Genomic DNA, 19,094 nt, shown 5'->3' with positions numbered 1-19,094 from the left:
TGAGCACAAAATCTCAGGAACAGCACCCAGGCCCAGAATTCAAGACCTAGGTCCTGAAAAAAAAAAAAAAAAGGAAAGAAACTAAGCTATAAAATGCTGTCAAGGATGAAGGGAGAAAGGAACCACCATTACCTACTGTTGGTGGTAATATAAATGAGTTCAGTCACTGTGGAAATCAGTGAGGAAGTTCCTTAAGAAAGTAAAAACAGAGCTGCATATGGTCCTGTTATACTATTCTTATGCATATCTCAACTAATGTGTTAACTGAACATGCAAATGAGATGCCTTCACACTTATAGTAGCACTATTCACAATAGCTGTGGAATCAGCTTGGTTGCTCATCAACTGATAAAGAAAATGTCTCTCTTTTTCTCTCTCTCACACACACTTCCCCCACATACGAGTATATGCATATTTGCAGGAAAAGGGATGAAACTGGAGATCATTGTGTTAAGTGAATATACTGGGCAAAGAAAGACAAGTATTGCATGACCTCCCTCAAATAGAGAATATAGACCAAATAAAAGTGCAGGAGTGTAAAACAGAGACTGTTTATTGAAGAGAGAACAGTTGGAAGATGGCGAAAGGAGAGGGTAATGGGGAAGTACATATGATCAGTGACTTTATATGCATGTGTGCAAATGACATGAACGTTGTTAACAGATGTTCTAAAAGGGTGGGGAGGGGGGCAGAAGAAAGAGTAATAGGCTGAATTTAATCAAAATACCTTATACACATGTATAAGACATATATATCTATACAGTGGATATATACTATATGTAATATTTATAATGTATATATATATATATATATATATATATATATATAAACCCCACTGTGCAAATAATATATAGTATTTTAAAATGAGAAGTTGTAAAATCAATCTGTTAGCTCATGGCTGCACATTCCATTTTGTGCTACTATGCTTTTCAATAAATAGAACTTAAAAAATTCTAAGTAGTGCTCCAACATAGGAAGGTTAGATATTGATTAACTGAATGCAGGTTATAAATTATTGTTAAAGGGGAATAAGAGGAATAAGAAAATATAACAGAAGGGTTGAATTTGACCAGAGCACATTATGTGCTTATATGGAGACATCACAGAAAGCCTCTTTGTCCAATTAGTATAGTCTAATATAAACTATGTTGAAAACTAATGTGAAAAGTATAGAAAGGTAATGAATACCAAGATAAGCCCTCAATCCCCAAATAAACATGGCTGTATGATAGTGGGATCTACTAAAATTGTTTTTAGGCACACAGCTGAAAATTCTAGTGTGTTTTTGGATTTCCCTCTGTTTTCATTCACTCACTTTCTTTCATATCATGTGGGATTGAAGACTTTTGCCGTTTGGTGGAACATAGATCTTTTCTTCTTTTTACCATGTGTGGACAGGAATAACGCTCTCACACTGGCATCTGAGAGTGAAAGTGTGAGCTCATTGTTGGATTTCATTTATTTGAGTAGTACTCTTCAAATATGAAGACATGTTTGACTGGTGGTCTGACTGGTCATTTCGCTGGTTATCTGTGATGACCTTGAAAATTTAAATGTTATTTTAGCAGAGGTATGTTAAACTAGTGTTTCAATTTTACCATCGATAATTTCATGTGTTCTCTCCCTCCAACCCCTTTACCCATTGCTTCTGCTGGATAGATCGAAATCCTGATGGTAAGTGAAGAAATAGTTTAGAACAGAACTAGTTTCAAAATTAAAATTTTTGATGGGTTGAATGGGTTTTATACTGTGAATGAACTCTTCATAAACTTCTAAGTATGCAATTTCTTGAGGATAACTCAAAAATGGACCCTGTCTTGGAGAGCAGTGTATACCTTTCCATGGAGAATTTTTGATTAAATGAGTATGTCAGAATTGTGAGAAACCATCAAAGATATCATTGACAACTTATTGAAAATCATTGATTGCCAATTGCATATTCTGTTTTGCTTTACTCAAGGTAATTGAAAGAATAAGGAAAAAAGAAAGTGGTGTGTCAGAATCTTATATTATAATATATACATGGTACCACACTATGATTTAATAAGACAAATTTTAAGTATCAATATTGGTCATTAATGATTAACCATAATTAAAGCACTTATAAGACTGTAGTACTTACTCCAATAGACTTGGTAATGCTAATACTTAGTACATTTCATGATATCTGATATATCATGAAAAGTGCCTGGCAGGGTCTGAATAGAGGTGAATGCTTAGCTTGACATAAAATTTACTTGTCAAGTTAGAATTTAGGTAGTCAAAACACACAGTCTGATAGTCATAATAAATATTTTTTAACATTCAAGATTATATGTAGTTGTTAACATTTTGGGTTATGTTTTGTGAACACCACAATATTATTTAGATGAGTAAGTTTGAAAGATTAATGAAGGTTATTGTTGAGAGACAATTTTTTCCTTTCTGTCAACTCAGCCCAAACAACGAGAAAAATAATCATATTAGGGAAAAATTAATGTTTCAATTCAGGAGTAATGGTTTCGATACACTTAAAATTCCAGTGAAACTTCAAGGAGCAGAGTTGAGATGTTGGGCAAGAACCTGATATGCTGCCACGTAGGTCTGTCTTCCACACAGGGCTTCATGTTTCAAAGGCGAGTGTTTTATCGTCCTGGGGTGTTTGGCCTGCTGGGATAGCAGGTCTGCTTTCACATGAGGAAAGGGAGGCTACTGTGGTTTTATGTTGTCCCCTAAGACTTTGTCTCCATTATTTCTGCATTAAAGTTACATGACAGAGCAGTGTAAAACAGGATTGTAGATGAAGCGCAGTGTGTAGCCAGACAGAACAGGAAAAGATCACGGAAGTGCTGGCTACCAGACCCTGCTACTGCTCCGAGTGCCCTGTCTTCATAAGAAATGACTCTAGCAGGCCCTGGAAAGCTTTCTAAGGTATTATGTACATGTGTCATGTATAGATGTATAGACGGGGCAAGTTCTACTCCATGCAGATGCATTTTCTGGAGTAGAACTTGACAGGAATCCTGGGTTTTGGGGTATGCTAGGTAGAATTAAAATTAACTTTCTGGAAAAATGATTCTGTCAGGAAAGGTTTCAATGTGTGTTGAATAATTTTGTGATGAATTGTGCCCCCCACCCCCAGTCATTGTGACTATCCACTTCTACTGGTAGGCTCTAGGGGAAGGGAAGTTGAGGAAAAGTGACTGTATTTGGTTAAAAAAAAAAAGCAACGCTCAAATGCTGCAGAACAATGTCAGTCTGATGAACGACTAGGTCAGTAGCTAAGTAAAATAACATAGTTTTCTTTTTTCTCATCTGAGAGAAAATGGAGAACATTTGATAAGGTAAGTATAGAGACTGTTTTTCCAGCCACAGGAGGAACTCTGGCTGATGGGAGCAGAGTTAGAATCAGTTAGGCACTTTCAACTACACGGAAGTTCTGTGAGCAACCTTGAAGTCTTTAATTTGCATGTGATTATTTACTTCTTCGTTATAGATACCTACATATACCCCTGTCTGCCTCTATGGCTCTTTGGTTTCAGGTTCTTCAATATAGTTATAGCCTGAAGAGTAATTAAAACCCAATTTCATTTCAAGTTTCTCAAGGAACTGTAAATCTCAATAGGAACTTGCTCTCGGAAGATCCATGTCTCAACACTAGAGATTGTATTTCAAAATGCTTAGATTTTGATTTGATAGGATGTTCCATAAAATATAGTAGCTTTTCTAAGTTTTCTGTTAAAGGTATGGTTTCCTTATTCTGGATTTCATTTTCTTTTCCTCCTAATGCTAAAATGGTTCAAGCTGCCATCATTTAAAAAATAGCCACAATCACTTTATGAAGTATGAGTGTCATCATCTTTCAAAGTAATGTTTTCCAAATGTTCTGTGAAACAAGCTTGCCATTCCTGGGACAGAAAGCACTTTTGCAGCAATTCTGCAGATGTCAGCAACTGCAGATTGTGCCCCTTGCCCTACTGTGTGACATTGTCATTAATGCCCATCTCAGCAACTGCACACTGTGCCCCTGCCCTACTGTGTGATGTCATTAATGCCCATCTCAGCAGCTGTACACCATGTATGCTGTCCTGTGTGACATTGTCACACACCTCACTGAACTGTGAACTCTGTTATAAAGCATTTCTTTCCTAGGCATATTAGTGCTTGTGATCCATTTGTTCCATTTTTGAAAATGTATATGTATCATCATTTTCTTTATCTCTTGGTTCTTATGGATTTAGGATAATAGTCTTCAAACACATATGCTCAGAAATATGTTTAAAGTCTTTAAATTGTAAGTTAGTATATGGTATAGTTTTTGAAGAATGTTGGTAGCAATTTTTTTTAACAATTGGAATTTGGTTGAAGGTATATAGAAGATAGCCTCCCTCTAGTGAAGGTATAATTGTAAAAAACTGAAGCCTACTTTTGTTACACTGTTCATCTAGTGTTAAGGAGATGAGAACAAGTTTTTGCTTTCTTTCTTTTGAGTTTTATTAATCAGGCTGTAATTTATTTGTTGGAGCAGAAGCATATTCAATGGATACATTTTCATAATTTAGAGATAGGTGTTATAGATGGAAATTCCCCAATGTTGGAAAGGTAGTATGGTGTATTTTTTGGGGTGTGTTAGAATTGATAGTTGTGGTTTGGGCAGAATCTTAGATCATGTTACCATAATATTTTGAGTCAAAACATTTCATCATTGTAAAGTACAAATACATTTGCCTCTAAACCCTCCCAGAATGTCAGGAAATAATACCTCAGGACTTTCCTTAAGAGACACTAGCTATAATATACAGCTAGGGTTCCAGAAGTGATTTTAACATCTGCCAGTTTATGAGCAAAAAGTAAGCTATGTGAAATTTGATGGATAGTAGAATATGTTGAAGAGAATGGCAAATATGCTCCACATGCTCTGAAAAAGGATTTAATTGGCCTCATTTATCAGTGCTCATGGCCCGGATGATCTCCCATGCCTCAGTGCATTACAGGACTGGGAAGTTTGCTTCCTGCTTCAATGGGGGCTGAACCACACGTTTATCATTTGTCATGGACAACACGGATTTTTGATCTTAGGGATCCTGTGTTGGGATTCTGTCTCCAGATTTTAGCTACTTCTGCTTTTACTGTGTGTAAGTTGCTGACTCTCACTGCTATACAGAAATGAAAGATTAATGTGAGAAGCCATCAAGTAGAGCATTTTGATTTTCCCATTTCTGTATGGTACAAGGCAGGATGCTGAGACATTGAATTCTATATATTTTATCTTGTCTAGTTTTAAGTAGAGAGCTTAATTTACATTGGTTTTAGTTACATTCTACATAGGAATATTGAATAATTTAAAAAAGATTTAAGGGCTGGGAAGTTGGCTCAGTGGTAGAACGCTTGCCTTGCATGCCTAAGGCCCTGGGTTTGATTCCTCAGCACCACATAAGCAAAAAGAAAAAGCCGGAAGTGGCACTGTGGCTCAAGTGGTAGAGTGCTAGCCTTGAGCTGAAGAGCTGAGGGACAGCGCCCAGGCCCAGAGTTCAGGCCCCACGACGGACCTAAAAAAAAAAAAAAAAAAAAGATTTAAATTCTGATAGGAAACTTCTTTGTTACCTACTTCACTATCCATGTGTGGATATTAAAAATATGTGACAATTAGATAATTAAGCTTTTCAAAATATCATTTAAAGTTTGCATGAAATAAAATGACTTGAGGAAAACTTAATTTAGGGCTGGGAAGGTGCCTCAGTAGTAGAGCGCTTGCCTTGCATGCATGAGGCCCTGGGTTCGATTCCTCAGCACCACATAAGCAAAAAGAAAAAAGCCGGAAGTGGTGCTAAGCCTCAAGTGGTAGAGCCCTAGCCTTGAGCTGAAGAGCTAAGGGACAGCACACAGGCCCAGAGTTCAGGCCCCACTACTGGACCCCCCCCCAAAAAAAGAAAAACTTAATTTACATATAAAAGCTCTGTTCTTAATACAATGTGTGAAATGGGCATGTATTTTAGTTGAACTGAAGAGCAAAATTATACTTTCATTCTTATGTTGAAAATTGTTAATATAATATGATTCTTCTATAAGTAAAAAAAATCTAGATATGCTTTGGATCAAAAAATTTTCTTGTTCTTCACCATTTTAGCTGAGTTCTGGATTAAAGCTAGAGCTGTAGAAATCTTAAAGCCTTGGTTCAGTAATTCAGGGTAAATAAGTAGGACTTTTTTTTGTAGTGTCCAAATGTGTTGACTTAAGACCCATGCTTCTTTTAAGACTTCCTTTTTTGGCACAGTAAAGAAATACAAATCACAACAGTACTCCACAGTTATTTCAATTATTCTAAACAAAGTGGGCGGATAAACTGAGTATGTTGCTACTCAAAATACAAATTGTTCTCTGCCAAACTATTTGTCAAACTATGTATCTACAATTGACTCTTTTATTTCAGGCATTCCTCGAGTTATCCAATGTAAATTTAGACTTCCTCTGAAATTAGTCTGCTTGCCAGATCAACCTTCAAAAACTGCAAGTCACAAACTCACGATTGACACCAACAAATCTCCAGTGAGCCTGCTCAACCTCTTCCCAGGTAGGACTTTGGAAGCAGAAATGTTAGGAATTTCAGATGGAATCTTCTGCAGCAGGTAATGGTGGATAATTATCATGTAATTGCTGTTAGGATATTATAGTGCCTTAAGGACCTTTCCCTCTTGTTAGCCTGTTCAAAGGCAAATATTCCTTATATCAACAAGGTAATGGGGTATACCTTTTAAGCTTGATTAAAATTATTATAATAATTGTTTTCCTTTAGTACTCAAAAAGACAACATCAAATGTTTCTTTTTTAGGTTGGAATCTTTTGGCCTAAGATGTAAATATGTAGTATTTCTCTTCTTCACAGATCTTCAGATGGGTCCCTTTTCTAAGAATATATCTTACCTTCACTGTAGACTTTTGTAGTGTAACTTCAAAAATCTAGTTTTAGGCTCTGGAAAAGTAGCCTCCAAAGTAGATGCTCTTGGGGCTGAGCACAATAGCTGGAAGGAGCAGAGTTGCATGGCCCTGGTTGTGCAGTGGTCACATGCACCACAGCGTATGTCCACAAATTCATATGGGGAAGGTAGGACCTTCTTCAGTCACTTTGCTTCCTGGGTGGCTTGGAAAGGCAAAGTCTTTCATTAGATAAAACAGCTTTAGTAATCAAGGTTTCCAAGGCATTATATCTACTAACTTTCTTGTGATGTGGTGAAATTAAAGAAAATAATCTGGGGATTAAATAGCTCAGCCAAGTCCTTCATTAAAAACCAGCACTTGGCCAGGCACCAGTGGCTCACACCTCTAATCTTAGCTACTAAGGAGGCTGAGATCTGAGGATCACATTTTGAAACCAGCCCAAGGAAAACAGTTCTATGAGACTCTTATCTACAATTAACCATTCAAAACCCAGGGTGATGCTGTGGCTCCAAGTGATAGAGCACTAGCCTTGAACAAAAGAACTCAGGCACCATACCCAGGCCTACAACCAACCAACCAACAAACAAAAATCAGTACTTGTACAGTTTAACAAAATGATTATCAGGAAACTGAACCATATGTTAATGAGGAAATCATGAAAGGAGGAGGAAAAAAGGAAAAGGGAATGGTAGACAAGTGCAGTCCTAATACTCAGGGCTCATGTGTAAGAAAGGAAGTAGGACCCATCTGACAGCTGGGGAAGGGGTGACTCATCAAGCACTGGGCACATAAATGGTCATGTTAAATTGCCACCTCCCTGTATAGCCATTAGAAGATAAAAAAAAAATTAAATTCGGCATTCTGGCTATGAGATACATTCCCTAAAAAAATTTTAAATTCAGCACTTCTGGCTATGAGATACATTCTCCCCTCCCCCCCATGTCTGTGGTAGGACTCAGAATGTAGAGAAGATTTCTCACTAGAGTTAGGATTTTATGTAAAGTCAGCTTTTGTTAATGACTACTTAGCATGCCTTAATTTTTTTTATTAATTTTTCATTAATTTGAAGTATTTAAAAAAGTCTTACATAAAAGTCTCCAAAATTAAGTGCTTTTATGATTATGTAAATTTTGAGCTTGAATTAGATTTGAAAATATGCACATATATTACTAGTAATTATTTGCTTAATTTCTTTTTTCCCCACCTCTTCTTCTTTCCATTCTCCTCCTTTTCCCTCCCCTCCTGTCCTTCTCTTCGCTTACCTTCTTATATAACAAGTTTGGGTTGTAAAAAAAGAAGAAAAAAAGGAATAGTCACTACCTTTGCAGCATACTGTTTAAGTTTATAAGTTACTTGGTGGCTTGTTCTGCCCTGGAAACATAGTGGGAAAGTGTGTGCTGAATGACAAGTCATTGGTAAATCTGCAAAGTATTAAGCACCTGGCTTTTGAGAAGGTGATCCTTTTTGTAGATAGATAAACTCATCTGGAGCCTGAGTAAACATTGACTAGGGAGGTTTCCCTTCAAGGTATGAATTGAAATGCTTATAGGAAGGAAAGTGTGGTTAACTCTTCCTTTCTTCCTGTTTGGGACTCAGATGGTTTGACATTATTGGTGTTATGCTTGTTGTTTGCTTACTTAGTTTAGAAATAGGACTTGGTGAAAAAAAACACATTTCCCCAAGATTCAGGGTATATGAAATATTCAAAAAATTTCTACATTTGTGTTCATATTGGACATGCTTTCATCATATAACTGTTTAAAATAAGTATCATTTCTCTCTTGGTGAGTATACAGCTTTTATATGTTGAACACAGATAAAAGTCGCTATCACAGGGGCTGGGAAGGTGGCTCAGTGGCAGAATGCTTGCCTTGCATGGGTTCGATTCCTCAGTACCACATAAGCAGAAAAAGCAGGAAGTGGTGCTGTGACTCAAGTGATAGAGCTCTAGCCTTGAGCTGAAGAGCTGAGGGACAGCGCCCAGGCCCAGAGTTCAAGCCCCATGACCGACAAAAAAAAAAAAAAAAAAGTCACTATTACAAATCTTCACTGTCTATTTTTTTAACTGAAAACAAATTAATGAGCTTTGTAGAGAAGAAATAAAATAACTTTGAATCTGTATCTCTTTCTAATTGTTTTCTCTATAGGTACATTTAAAATAATTTAAAATTTCTTACCAAAGAAATGTGAAATTGAATCCAGGTAACAATAGCTTGTACCTATAATCCTAGCTGTATGGGAGGATTTCGAATTCAAGGCGGGCCCCAGAGAGAAAAATTCTTGATGTGAGCCTTAAATATGATTTGTGACCAAAAAATACTTGATTAGGCCTCCTGTCTTAAGGACTAATTGTTCATTTTACCTGGTGATCACATAATGTGATTTTTCCTCTTTTCTTTGCAGGCTTTGCCAACCAGTCAGAGGATGATCAGGTGAATGTGCTAGGTTTTCGGTTCTTAGGAGGCTCCCGTGTTACTCTTCTTGCTTCCAAAACCTCTCGTAAGTACAGTAAGATAAATCTGTTTTTGAAAAAAAAAGTTAATAGGTAGGAACATATGTGCTGTTATGAAATTGTACCTGTGTTTCTGTAGCTTAGATCATAAAAGCTTCTGCTAACTGATGTGGCAAACTCAGAAACAAGCAAATACAATTGGATAAGTAACAAAAATACCTTAGAAGAATGAGAAGATTCCACATGGGTCTGGTCCTGGTGACTTGTTATGAGTATAGTTTTCATCCTATTCATATGCTCTATTTAAAAATATATTGTTTTGGTAATACAGTTAGTATGAGCTTTGTCACCTTACAAGATTCTTAAGTGTGTAATTCAGTATTGCTAACACTAGCCATGTGGCACCATTTTGCTTTGGTCAGCTTTACTCTTCAGTTGTCTGATGGATTAATTTTGATGTATTTCTTTTATTTATGTAAACTGTTTTCTCTCTTTCTCTCTCTGTGTGTATGCTCTGTCTCTCTGTGTCTGTCTTTCTGTCTGTCTCTCTCTGTTGTTGCTTGATTGGGTTAGAATCTCATGTCTCATGGATTTTTCTACCTGGGCTGGTTTTAAACCAGAATTCTCAGATTTCAACTTCCTAATTAGCTAGGATTATAGGTGGAGCTACTGACTGGCACCTAACTCTCAAAGCATTGACAGAGCCACAGTATAGGTTCACAGACTAAATAATGAAATAAGAATCAAATGACTGACATAAAGCCAAACCTGAAGGGCAGCCCTACATCCTCTGTTGGTTTTGGCTTCAGTGTGCCGGATTAATCCCTAGGAGATAGCTTAGTGTTGGAGCAAATAGGTCTAATAGAGTATACAGCTTTCTGTGGTCGAGGCAGATGTTGGGGCTCTCTTCTGCTATATCAGAATGCTTATTCTAAGAAAGACATGAAGAAATATGAGCCCAACTTGTGTTTGCCATAAAAAATGGCACATAGTGGTAATTCTCATCAAGAAACCTGAATCCACAGAGAAACTATGGCGAGAACTCAGTATTTCTTCCATGTTGAACAGGGAAGTGATTCATAAGCCATGCAGAGTTGTCCTTGGCTCTTGGTTAGTGTTTCCTGTAGGTCCCACATACTCATTTCCTCTCCAAGCCTGCTGGATGATCAACGAAGGCTTCAAGGGTGCGGTATGGTAATTTGAGTTCAATTTCCTGATTCAGTGCAGACCAATCAGAGCAGACAAGGCGAAAGTGAGTTCAGCTCATCATTTTAGATATCAAATCACAGTCTCTATGGACCTGAATAAGTTTTTGTTTTCAGAAAGTAAGCGTAATGCTTCAATGTAACTGAAGTGTAGTATGTGAATTCTGACAAATGAACACTGTGATAAAAATATTTGGGAGAATGGTCTATACTAACAGGACTTCTGAAAATTATTACTACAGTCCCAAATTGGAAAGAACAGGATGGGTCAAATTTTAATGAGATCAATTATTTTTACAACCAGCATTATAAAATATTATCACATGGAAGTCTGTAATTTTGAGTGATTTAGTGTAGTGGAATTTCAGAAGAAATCTGATATTGCTTAACTATCTACAAATCGTTCCCATGTAGCTTTCCTGAGATGTAGATGCTGAACCATCAGGTAAACTCTGCTGCTCTGCGCATTGTCCTCCTCTGTTCCTTTCTTTGTCTTGGTCTCTCCCCTGGATTTTTATTTTTATCTCTTTTTGTGTCTTAAAAGAATTTGGAAAGCTTAAAAATGCCCAAAATGTATAAGGTAAAAAAAAAGTAGTCAAAGAAACTAGGGAGAGAAAGTAAAAGAAGGAAATAAAGTTAGGAATAACATTAGCACTCAGAAATGTAGTTTGTATACTTCATCAGATCCTAGCACTGTACAAGAGCAAGAAAACATTTCAGTTACAATTTTTAGCAAGTTCAAAATATATAATTATATAATCTGGGAATTGTGCAGCTTGAAGTTTAGGATGAAATTTCTCTTATAAGCATTCAGGAAGATAATTCCTTTAATAATGTCTATATAATTAATATTTTATAATGATAATGATTATGTAATCATAATTTATGGGTAGAATTTTCACAAATGTTTAAAAAATAATCTCAGTTTACTAAATTTCTATGTAAGCCCAGATTGGTGCATTCTAAACCACAACTTGATGCAAATATGCATTTAGAGTCTCTAGTACTGCAAGTTTTCAGTACCTAGTGTTCCCAGAGAAGATTGAGCAGCCAAATTTGTAATTCAGGAACGAGAAGTAAAATAAAGTAGTTGTAGGTTTTGTTTTGTGATGAGTAGGCCATCAGAAATAGACTGTCATGCCTCTTATGCATAATAATTGGAGAGACAAATAAAGAAAACTGATAGAAAAAGTTGAATATCCTTACAGAAGCAAGCATTAACTAGTGTCAGATCCTCAAAGAAGATTTTATTTGAAAAAGTTTTTAGGAATGAATTGACTTAAGTGCAGGCCATTTCAGGAGGAGGGAAAAGACTCTGAAATGTTTGGTAAACCATGAAGATTTTAGGAGTCAATGAATTTTCTTTAGTGTCTGGAGGATCACATTATGAGAGCTCTGTGATACTACTTTAATGAAGTTAAGAAACTTAGGGACCTTTCATGATTATATTGATTAAACCTAAAGACATCTGGTGCCCGCCTCATGTCCTAGGAGTAGTTTGAAGTATCTGGTGATTCATGTGTATATTACTGTTAATATTTATCTCAGCAGTTTATTGGCAGTTATCAAGGAACAATGTGATTATTATATTGATCTAGCTTTAAAGAAAGCAGTCTAGCTTGAAGGTTAAAATGTGTTTGTGACTTTAACTATCACTGTTCCACAATACTGTGAAATATGTGAAATTTATGTAATCACCCAATCTCAATTAAAAAAAAATTTTTAAAAAGGGATGTGTTAGGAGCGATGGGTGACAATGTTGTCAGACACCTTGTATTCATATACTGTTTTGTAGAATGGGAACTTCTTTGTACAACTACTTAAAGATAATAATAAAAAAATTTTAAAGAGAAAAGAAAAAAGTAAATGTAGGTAAATATCCATAGTTTCTAGTAATATTGAAGAGGTTATATATTTAGAAAATTAAGCTTTTATCTATTGTAATTGTTTATATATTTCCTCCAACTTTGGGGTCAAAAAAGTACCCATCTGCTTTTCCATGTTATGTTTTAAAATTTCCAACTTGCGTAAATGCTGTGGATGCATTGTTTATGATATGAATACAGACATTATTTAGACTGATGAACTTCAGATGTTCTGACATGAGCACATACTGACATGGTGCACTTTTGTGCTGTACTTAATGAAATACATTATTTTCTCCATATGTAGAAGAGTAGAAAGGCAGTTGACTGGGTGACTAGTGTACAAATTTATTTTATTTGGAAGCTGACATGATTATGTCCACTGAGCTGCTATTACAAGATGCAGAGGGAAAAGAGATAAACAGATGGCGTGTTCATCTTGGCAGCTCTTTTGATTATAAGTGTTTTAGGGCCATATTTTTAAAATAGAGCTTCTTTTATGTTGCATTACAAATAGAAATTTTCCTTTCTCCTTTTCCATTATATAATATATATATAATCTGGAAAGTCTCCACGGGCAGTGTTAATCATCTTGGAGTATTAACAGTGAGAAAGGTTTAATAATCAAAATAATGTCTTATAAACCTTAGACTCATTGATTCTTGTTGATTTTTGGTAATTGAAAAAAAGCCAACTTAAGAATATTATTTATCTTTCTACATCCCACTTTTCATAGTAGAAAAATGCAGTTTCTTCCCTCCCCCTCGCTTATGTTGACACAAATAAGAAAACAAAAGCACAAACTGTCAAGTTCAGAATATATTAAATCTGTGTCAGTATTCACTACTATTTTTGCTTTTTTTTTTTTTTTTTTTGGTCAGTTGTGGGGCTTGAACTCTGGGCTTGGGCACTTGTCCCTGAGTTCTTCAGCTCAAGACAAGTATACTACCACTGAACCACAGCACCACTTCCGGTTTTCTAGTGGTTTTATTGGAGATAAGAGTCTCACGGACTTTCCTGCCTGGGCTGACTTTGAACCGCAATCCTCAGATCTCAGCCTCCTGAGTAACTAGGATTACAGGCGTGAGCCACTGGCACCTGGCTACTATTTTTGTTTTATAACTCTAGTACATGTGTGAAACGTGGTCACAGGGTGCCTGTTAGTCACCTGAACTTTTACATACATTTCATTTTTTACATACCCTATACATTATTAAATAGTTCTATACATAATTCTATACATTTATATAACCTATATATTTTAATTAAATAGTTCCATTTTAGACCATGTAATTTTGCTTGCTCTAAAATTTGATTGTATAAAGATAAATTGTCTTTGCCTTTGCTATGCAGCATTATATTGAATCTCCATGATGAAATACACTATTTTTAACCATCTGCTGAGGTGTTTTATTTATTTTTTCCTTTGTGCAGATGAAGAAATTTCAAGTTGAGTAATTTATTTTTACTGAAGTAAAGACTGAAAATTAAACTGGCTATTAAAGTTTTTTCAGAGAGTAAGAATTGAGAGAGTAGGAGTTTCCTTGTCCTCATGATGTCCGTGATGTTAGAATGATGACACGTCTCATTTGTCACCACCACCCTTTACCTGGGCCATAGCTATCAGTTCATTTCTTTTTTTTTTTTTTTTCTCTTGGAAGGCCTTGTAGTAAAAAAAAAGCAAACAAAGAAGCAGACACTCAAAGGTTGTCATTGTGTTAGCTTCTCAGTTAAAATCCTCTGCATTTGCAATAATATTCACAATCTTTTGTTGTTTTGCTTCTTGAGTTAGGATCTAAGTTGCCCAGACAGATCCCCAACCCAAGTTTATTCTGCCTCAGCTTCCTCTGTGCCATCATACTCTACTCAGTATCTAAATTCTTCACCAAGCCCTGTTGATCTCTGTTTATAGTCAGACCTTGGCCTAATGTTCATCGTTATCTAGGGCAACTGTCTTCCTCACCCTGACCATCTTTCTCTTTCTGGTAAATGTCTGGCCTTTTTCTGCCCTCAGGTCTTGATACATGGCATTCCCACTGCCTTAACAGCCAAGGTTAATGTACAGTATACTTGGGATGTGGGTCCTTGATCCTGCTTTTCCTTGAGGTTTGCCTGAATGACTTGGGAAAACTTACTTAATCATCTGTAAAATGGCCACAAGAGATCGAACCTAGAAGATGGCAGTATTATTTAGGAGTCATGTTGTCATTTTCTGGTACATTGTAAGTGCTGCTGGGTAAATTCTAGCTGATTCCATCATTTTCAACATTGTCACTGTTAGTGTTCTCCCAGGGAACCCCTCCTGATCTTGCAGTGGCCTTCCTGATTGTGATGTCTGCAGAATCTCCAGGAGTCTTGATTCCAGCACCCTCCTTACCTGCACCAGAGTCCCTTCATAGTCTGTACTTTGCTGCTTACTTGTGTGATTTCTTCCTTCTCCTAGGACTAGGGCAGCACCATTTGCATATTGGGTTGCTTGCCACTGTCTCAGCACTTACCTTCGTGGCATTTTTTGGATAAATGAATAGCAGTGAATAACTAGTGTATGATTGAACCTGTCAACCAGTGAAGGATTGCCTTGTATTACTTGTTGTTCATAAAGAGAATTTTATTCCTCTCGATATGATTTTTCATTTTTGTGCCTGTAACAGGACTTTAACTCAGGTACTTGTGCTCTTGCTGTAAGTTTAAGACTTGTGTCTCACAATGTTACCCTTCTTCCACCATTTCTTCTATAATTCACAGGAAGATTTTCAAGAAGATACTGAAGACTAAGGAACTTGGAGCCTTGAAGACACAAACAGCATGAGAAAGTCCTCTTCTTCCTGAGGCAGTAACTCTTTGAGCATATAGTTCTTACACATTTCTTTTTTAAAAAAATAATTTACTTTTATTATAGAGGTGATATAGAGAGGGATTATAATTATACAGATCAGGTAATGAGTACATTTCCTTTTGTACAATGTCTTTTGTTCCCTCATTCTCTCCTAGTCCCTTCCTCCTGTTTCTACCAAGTTGAATAATTCACTTTCATCAATGTCCAGAGAGCTCCACTAGTGCCCCTTTTCACCCTTTTTCCCTTGAGTTCTGTGCCCTCCCCTCCACCCTCCTGATGATATACACTTGAATACACGATACATAAGGTAAAGAAGGCAGAATCATCAAAAACTTGAAAAAAAGAAGTCTTTTGTTTCCATATTTTGAAGTTTGCTTAGTATGTATATTACTTTAAATAAATATGAAGAGGCATTTAAGCATTATGCCTTTGTGTTTGTCTTCAAAGAGTATCCTCTTGTGGTCCCACTGTGTGTGAGTATCTATAATCCTGTAAAATTTTTCATATCCCAGTGTATTTTATATCTAACTTCTGCATATCAAAGGGAACATATGCCATTTGTCTTTCTGAGTTTGTGTTGTCTCACTTAACATGATTTGTTCTAGTTCCATCCTTTTTCCCTGCAAATGACATTAACCTTTCCAGTGGCTGTGTAAAATTCCATTGTTTATAGGTACCACATTTTTGTATCTACTCATCTATTGTGGGGCATCTGGGCTTGGCTATTATGAATAGTGTAGCAATGAACATGGTTGTGCAGTTGTCCTTATCATATCCTGGCTCATGATGTACAGTGTAGATGCTCAGGAGCAGTATGGCTGGATTGTAGGGAAGTTTAGTTTTTTGAGGAATCTCCAGATTGCTGTTCAGACTGGTTGTACCACCAACAGTGCAATAAGGATTCCTTTTCTTCCACATCCCTGCCAACATTTGTTGGTCAAACTCACAATGTTGGCCAGTCTTACTGATTTGAGATGAAATCTTAGAGTTATTTTGACTTGCCTTTCCTTTATGGCCAGGGATGGTGAGCATTTCCTCATGTTTCTTTGCCATTCTTACCTCTTCTGTGAAGAAGCTGCCTTGCCCATTTAGTGATTGGTTTATTAGGTTTGGGAGGTTAGTTTCTTTGAGCTCCTTGTCTGTATTAGATCTGTTATATTGCCTGTAAAGATCTTTTTCCAATTGGTAGGCTGTCTTTCTAATTCAGTAACTATGTCTTTAGCTGTGCAGAAACTTTTTTTTTTGACGTGGTCCTACTTGTCAAGTCTCTTTCCTATCTGTTGTGCCCCTAGGATTCTATTCAAGAAGTTTCTACCTATACCAATAAATTCTAATGTTTCTCCCATTCTCTCTAGTAGTAGTTTCAAAGTCCCAGGTCTGATGTTAAGGTCTTTGACCCACTTTGAATTGATATTAGTGTATGGTGACAATCAGGGATCTACTTTTAGTTTTTTGCATATGTATACCCAGTTTTCCCAATACCAGTTGTTGCAGAGGATATTTTCCCCCCACTGCATGTTTTTGGCTCCCTTATCAAATATCAGATAACTGTAAGTATATGGTTTTATTTCTGGGTCTTCTAATCTATTTCATTGATCTTCGGGTTTATTATTGTGCCAGTACCAAGTCTTTTTTTTTTTAAACTATGGCTCTGTAGTAGAGTTTGAGGTCTGGTATTGTGATACCAACCATGTTACTTTTTTTTTTGCCTAGAATCCATTGGCTATTCTAGGTCTTTTGTTGTGCCATATGAAGTTTTGGATTGTTGTGTCTATCTTGGCAAAGAATGTCATTGGGATTTTGATGGGGATTGCATTAAATTTGTATATAATTTTTTCAGTGTGGCCATTTTCACAATATTAATACTACATATCCATGAACATGGAAGGTCTTTCCATTATCTGGTGTTCTCTGATTTATTTCTTCAGATTTTTATAATTTTTGCTATAAAGATCTATTAAGTCTTTGATTAGGTTAATTCCTAGGTACTTTTTTTAGTCTATTGCAAATGGAGTGTTTTCATGATTTCCCTTTTTGCTTATATTGTATGTTGTTAACATACAGAAAGGCTGCTGATTTTTGTAGGTTAATTTTGTGTCATGCTACTTTGCCAAATAGTTTACCAGCTCTAGGAGCTTAGGGATGGATATATATGTATATATATACACACACATATATATATATATATGTATACACACACACACACACACATATATAAAATCATTTAGGTATAAGATCATCTCATTTGCAAATAGGGATAGTTTGATTTCTTCTTTCCATATGTGAATCTCTTTAATGTCCTTTTCTGGCTATATTTCTGGCTAAATTCCAGATCTTATATTGAAGAGGAGAGAGAGTAAATATCCTTGCCTTGTTCCTGAGTTTAGAGGAAATGGTTTCAGTTTTTCCCTTATGCAGTATGATGTTAGCTGTTGGTCTGTCATATATAGCCTTTATTATATTAAGGAATGCTCTTATATTCCTAGCTTCTCCCAAGTTTTTAACATGAATGGATGTTGTATTTTTTCAAAATATTTCTCTGCATTTGTTGAGATGATCTTTTGTTGCATTTCTTAATTTGCGTATGTTAAACCAGCTTCGCATCCATGGGATGAAGCCTACTTGGTCATAATGTTTGATTTTTAAAAATTTGTTTCTGGAGTCTGTTGGCTCATATTTTATTGAAGAACATTGCATCTGCGTTCATCAGAGAAATTGGCCTGCAGTTCTTTTTATTTGTTGGATCCTTTCTGGTTTGGTGATGAGTTTACACACTTCTTATTGTAAATTCTGCCTTGCTATTACCTATTTTTTTCTCTATAATAGGCCTGTCATTACTTGAAAATAGTCATCCCTCCTCTAGGTAAATCCTGGCACCTCCGTGGCAGAGTTTTCCTGATGGGTGTAGCTGAAGCAGCATTTATTCTATGCATCATCATGTCACCTTTCCAAAGCTTCTATGAGCTTTTGGAGGTGGAAGCTCTTGCTCTAGTTTGGATTTTATTCCCAGCATCTTACACTGAATTATGTAAATGAAAGAAAGAGTGAATAAGTGACAGCCTGTGTTCAATATGTTAGACCTCAAGATTAGCTCCAATAAGATTCGATATAGGTGATTCTTATACTGTACCTCATCACCACCAGTCTTTCTATCCCTCTATCCCTTCCTCCAACACCTATACTATGTCTGAAGCATTAGTGATGCTTACAAAAAAAAGTTAAACCTGTTATCTGTGACCTTGGACCTGATATCTTCAATAGAGAAAAGAGGGAAAATAAGATTATTATCATGGGAAGAAATCTGTCAAATATATTAAGATTGGGGGGAGAGAGCGTGGAAGCTCCGGGGGAATGAATGATGTGTTGGCAGCTGATAAGGCCCAGGGTGGGTGCTGCTCTGTGACAGGCATAACCAGTCTGTTTTATACTGACTGGAGTTGAAAAAGAGAACGTCAAGGCAGGAGAGGAGATACCTTCTTGAATCTGATGGTAAATTGAAATCCTAATATCCTAATATTGAACATGTAAAATACTTAATAGAATTGACAAGGGTACCGGGAGTAATATAAAGAAATACTGTACTTGTTCATGTATTATGTTGCTGCAGTTAGTTTCTAGGCTTTCTAAGCAAGAACATTGACTTTGTTCTTATATCCTCAATGTTTATTTCTTCATGATATCATGCTTGATATAAGTGCTCAGTAAGTTGTGAATTAAATGAAAGAAATGATTTATTCTAAGATCTCAAAAAGTATGTTCTCTTTGAGGCAAAAAATACAGTCATTTGGAAAGGTAAATAAGACCATGTGTGTGGTTAAGTGA

General features: G+C 36.3%; 1 protein-coding gene and 1 long non-coding RNA gene across 6 annotated transcripts in view; one reads left to right on the top strand and one right to left on the bottom strand.

The window, feature by feature from the left end:
* Bbs9 (Bardet-Biedl syndrome 9) overlaps positions 1–19,094 on the top strand; it is a 318,806-nt gene that overhangs the window by 133,602 nt on the left and 166,110 nt on the right. For 4 of the 5 annotated variants that reach the window (XM_070014257.1, XM_070014260.1, XM_070014258.1 and 1 more), the window contains exons 15-17: positions 1,660–1,674; positions 6,410–6,550; positions 9,318–9,413. In XM_070014257.1, the coding sequence (XP_069870358.1) occupies positions 1,660–1,674; positions 6,410–6,550; positions 9,318–9,413 (252 nt within the window). The remainder of the gene's footprint in view (positions 1–1,659; positions 1,675–6,409; positions 6,551–9,317; positions 9,414–19,094) is intronic. The other variant, XM_070014259.1, reaches the window with a different exon arrangement.
* LOC138821812 (uncharacterized) lies at positions 6,904–14,687 on the bottom strand. The gene is made up of 3 exons (XR_011370220.1): positions 14,572–14,687; positions 9,277–9,433; positions 6,904–7,116 (listed from the first exon to the last, which is right to left on the bottom strand). It is a non-coding gene; the product is annotated as an uncharacterized lncRNA (long non-coding RNA).

This window comes from Dipodomys merriami, unplaced genomic scaffold (assembly GCF_024711535.1).
Source record: "Dipodomys merriami isolate MVZ:Mamm:240054 unplaced genomic scaffold, mDipMer1.0.p SCAF_94, whole genome shotgun sequence".
Classification (NCBI taxonomy): domain Eukaryota; kingdom Metazoa; phylum Chordata; class Mammalia; order Rodentia; family Heteromyidae; genus Dipodomys; species Dipodomys merriami.
This window is presented reverse-complemented; position numbering and strand designations above follow the sequence as displayed.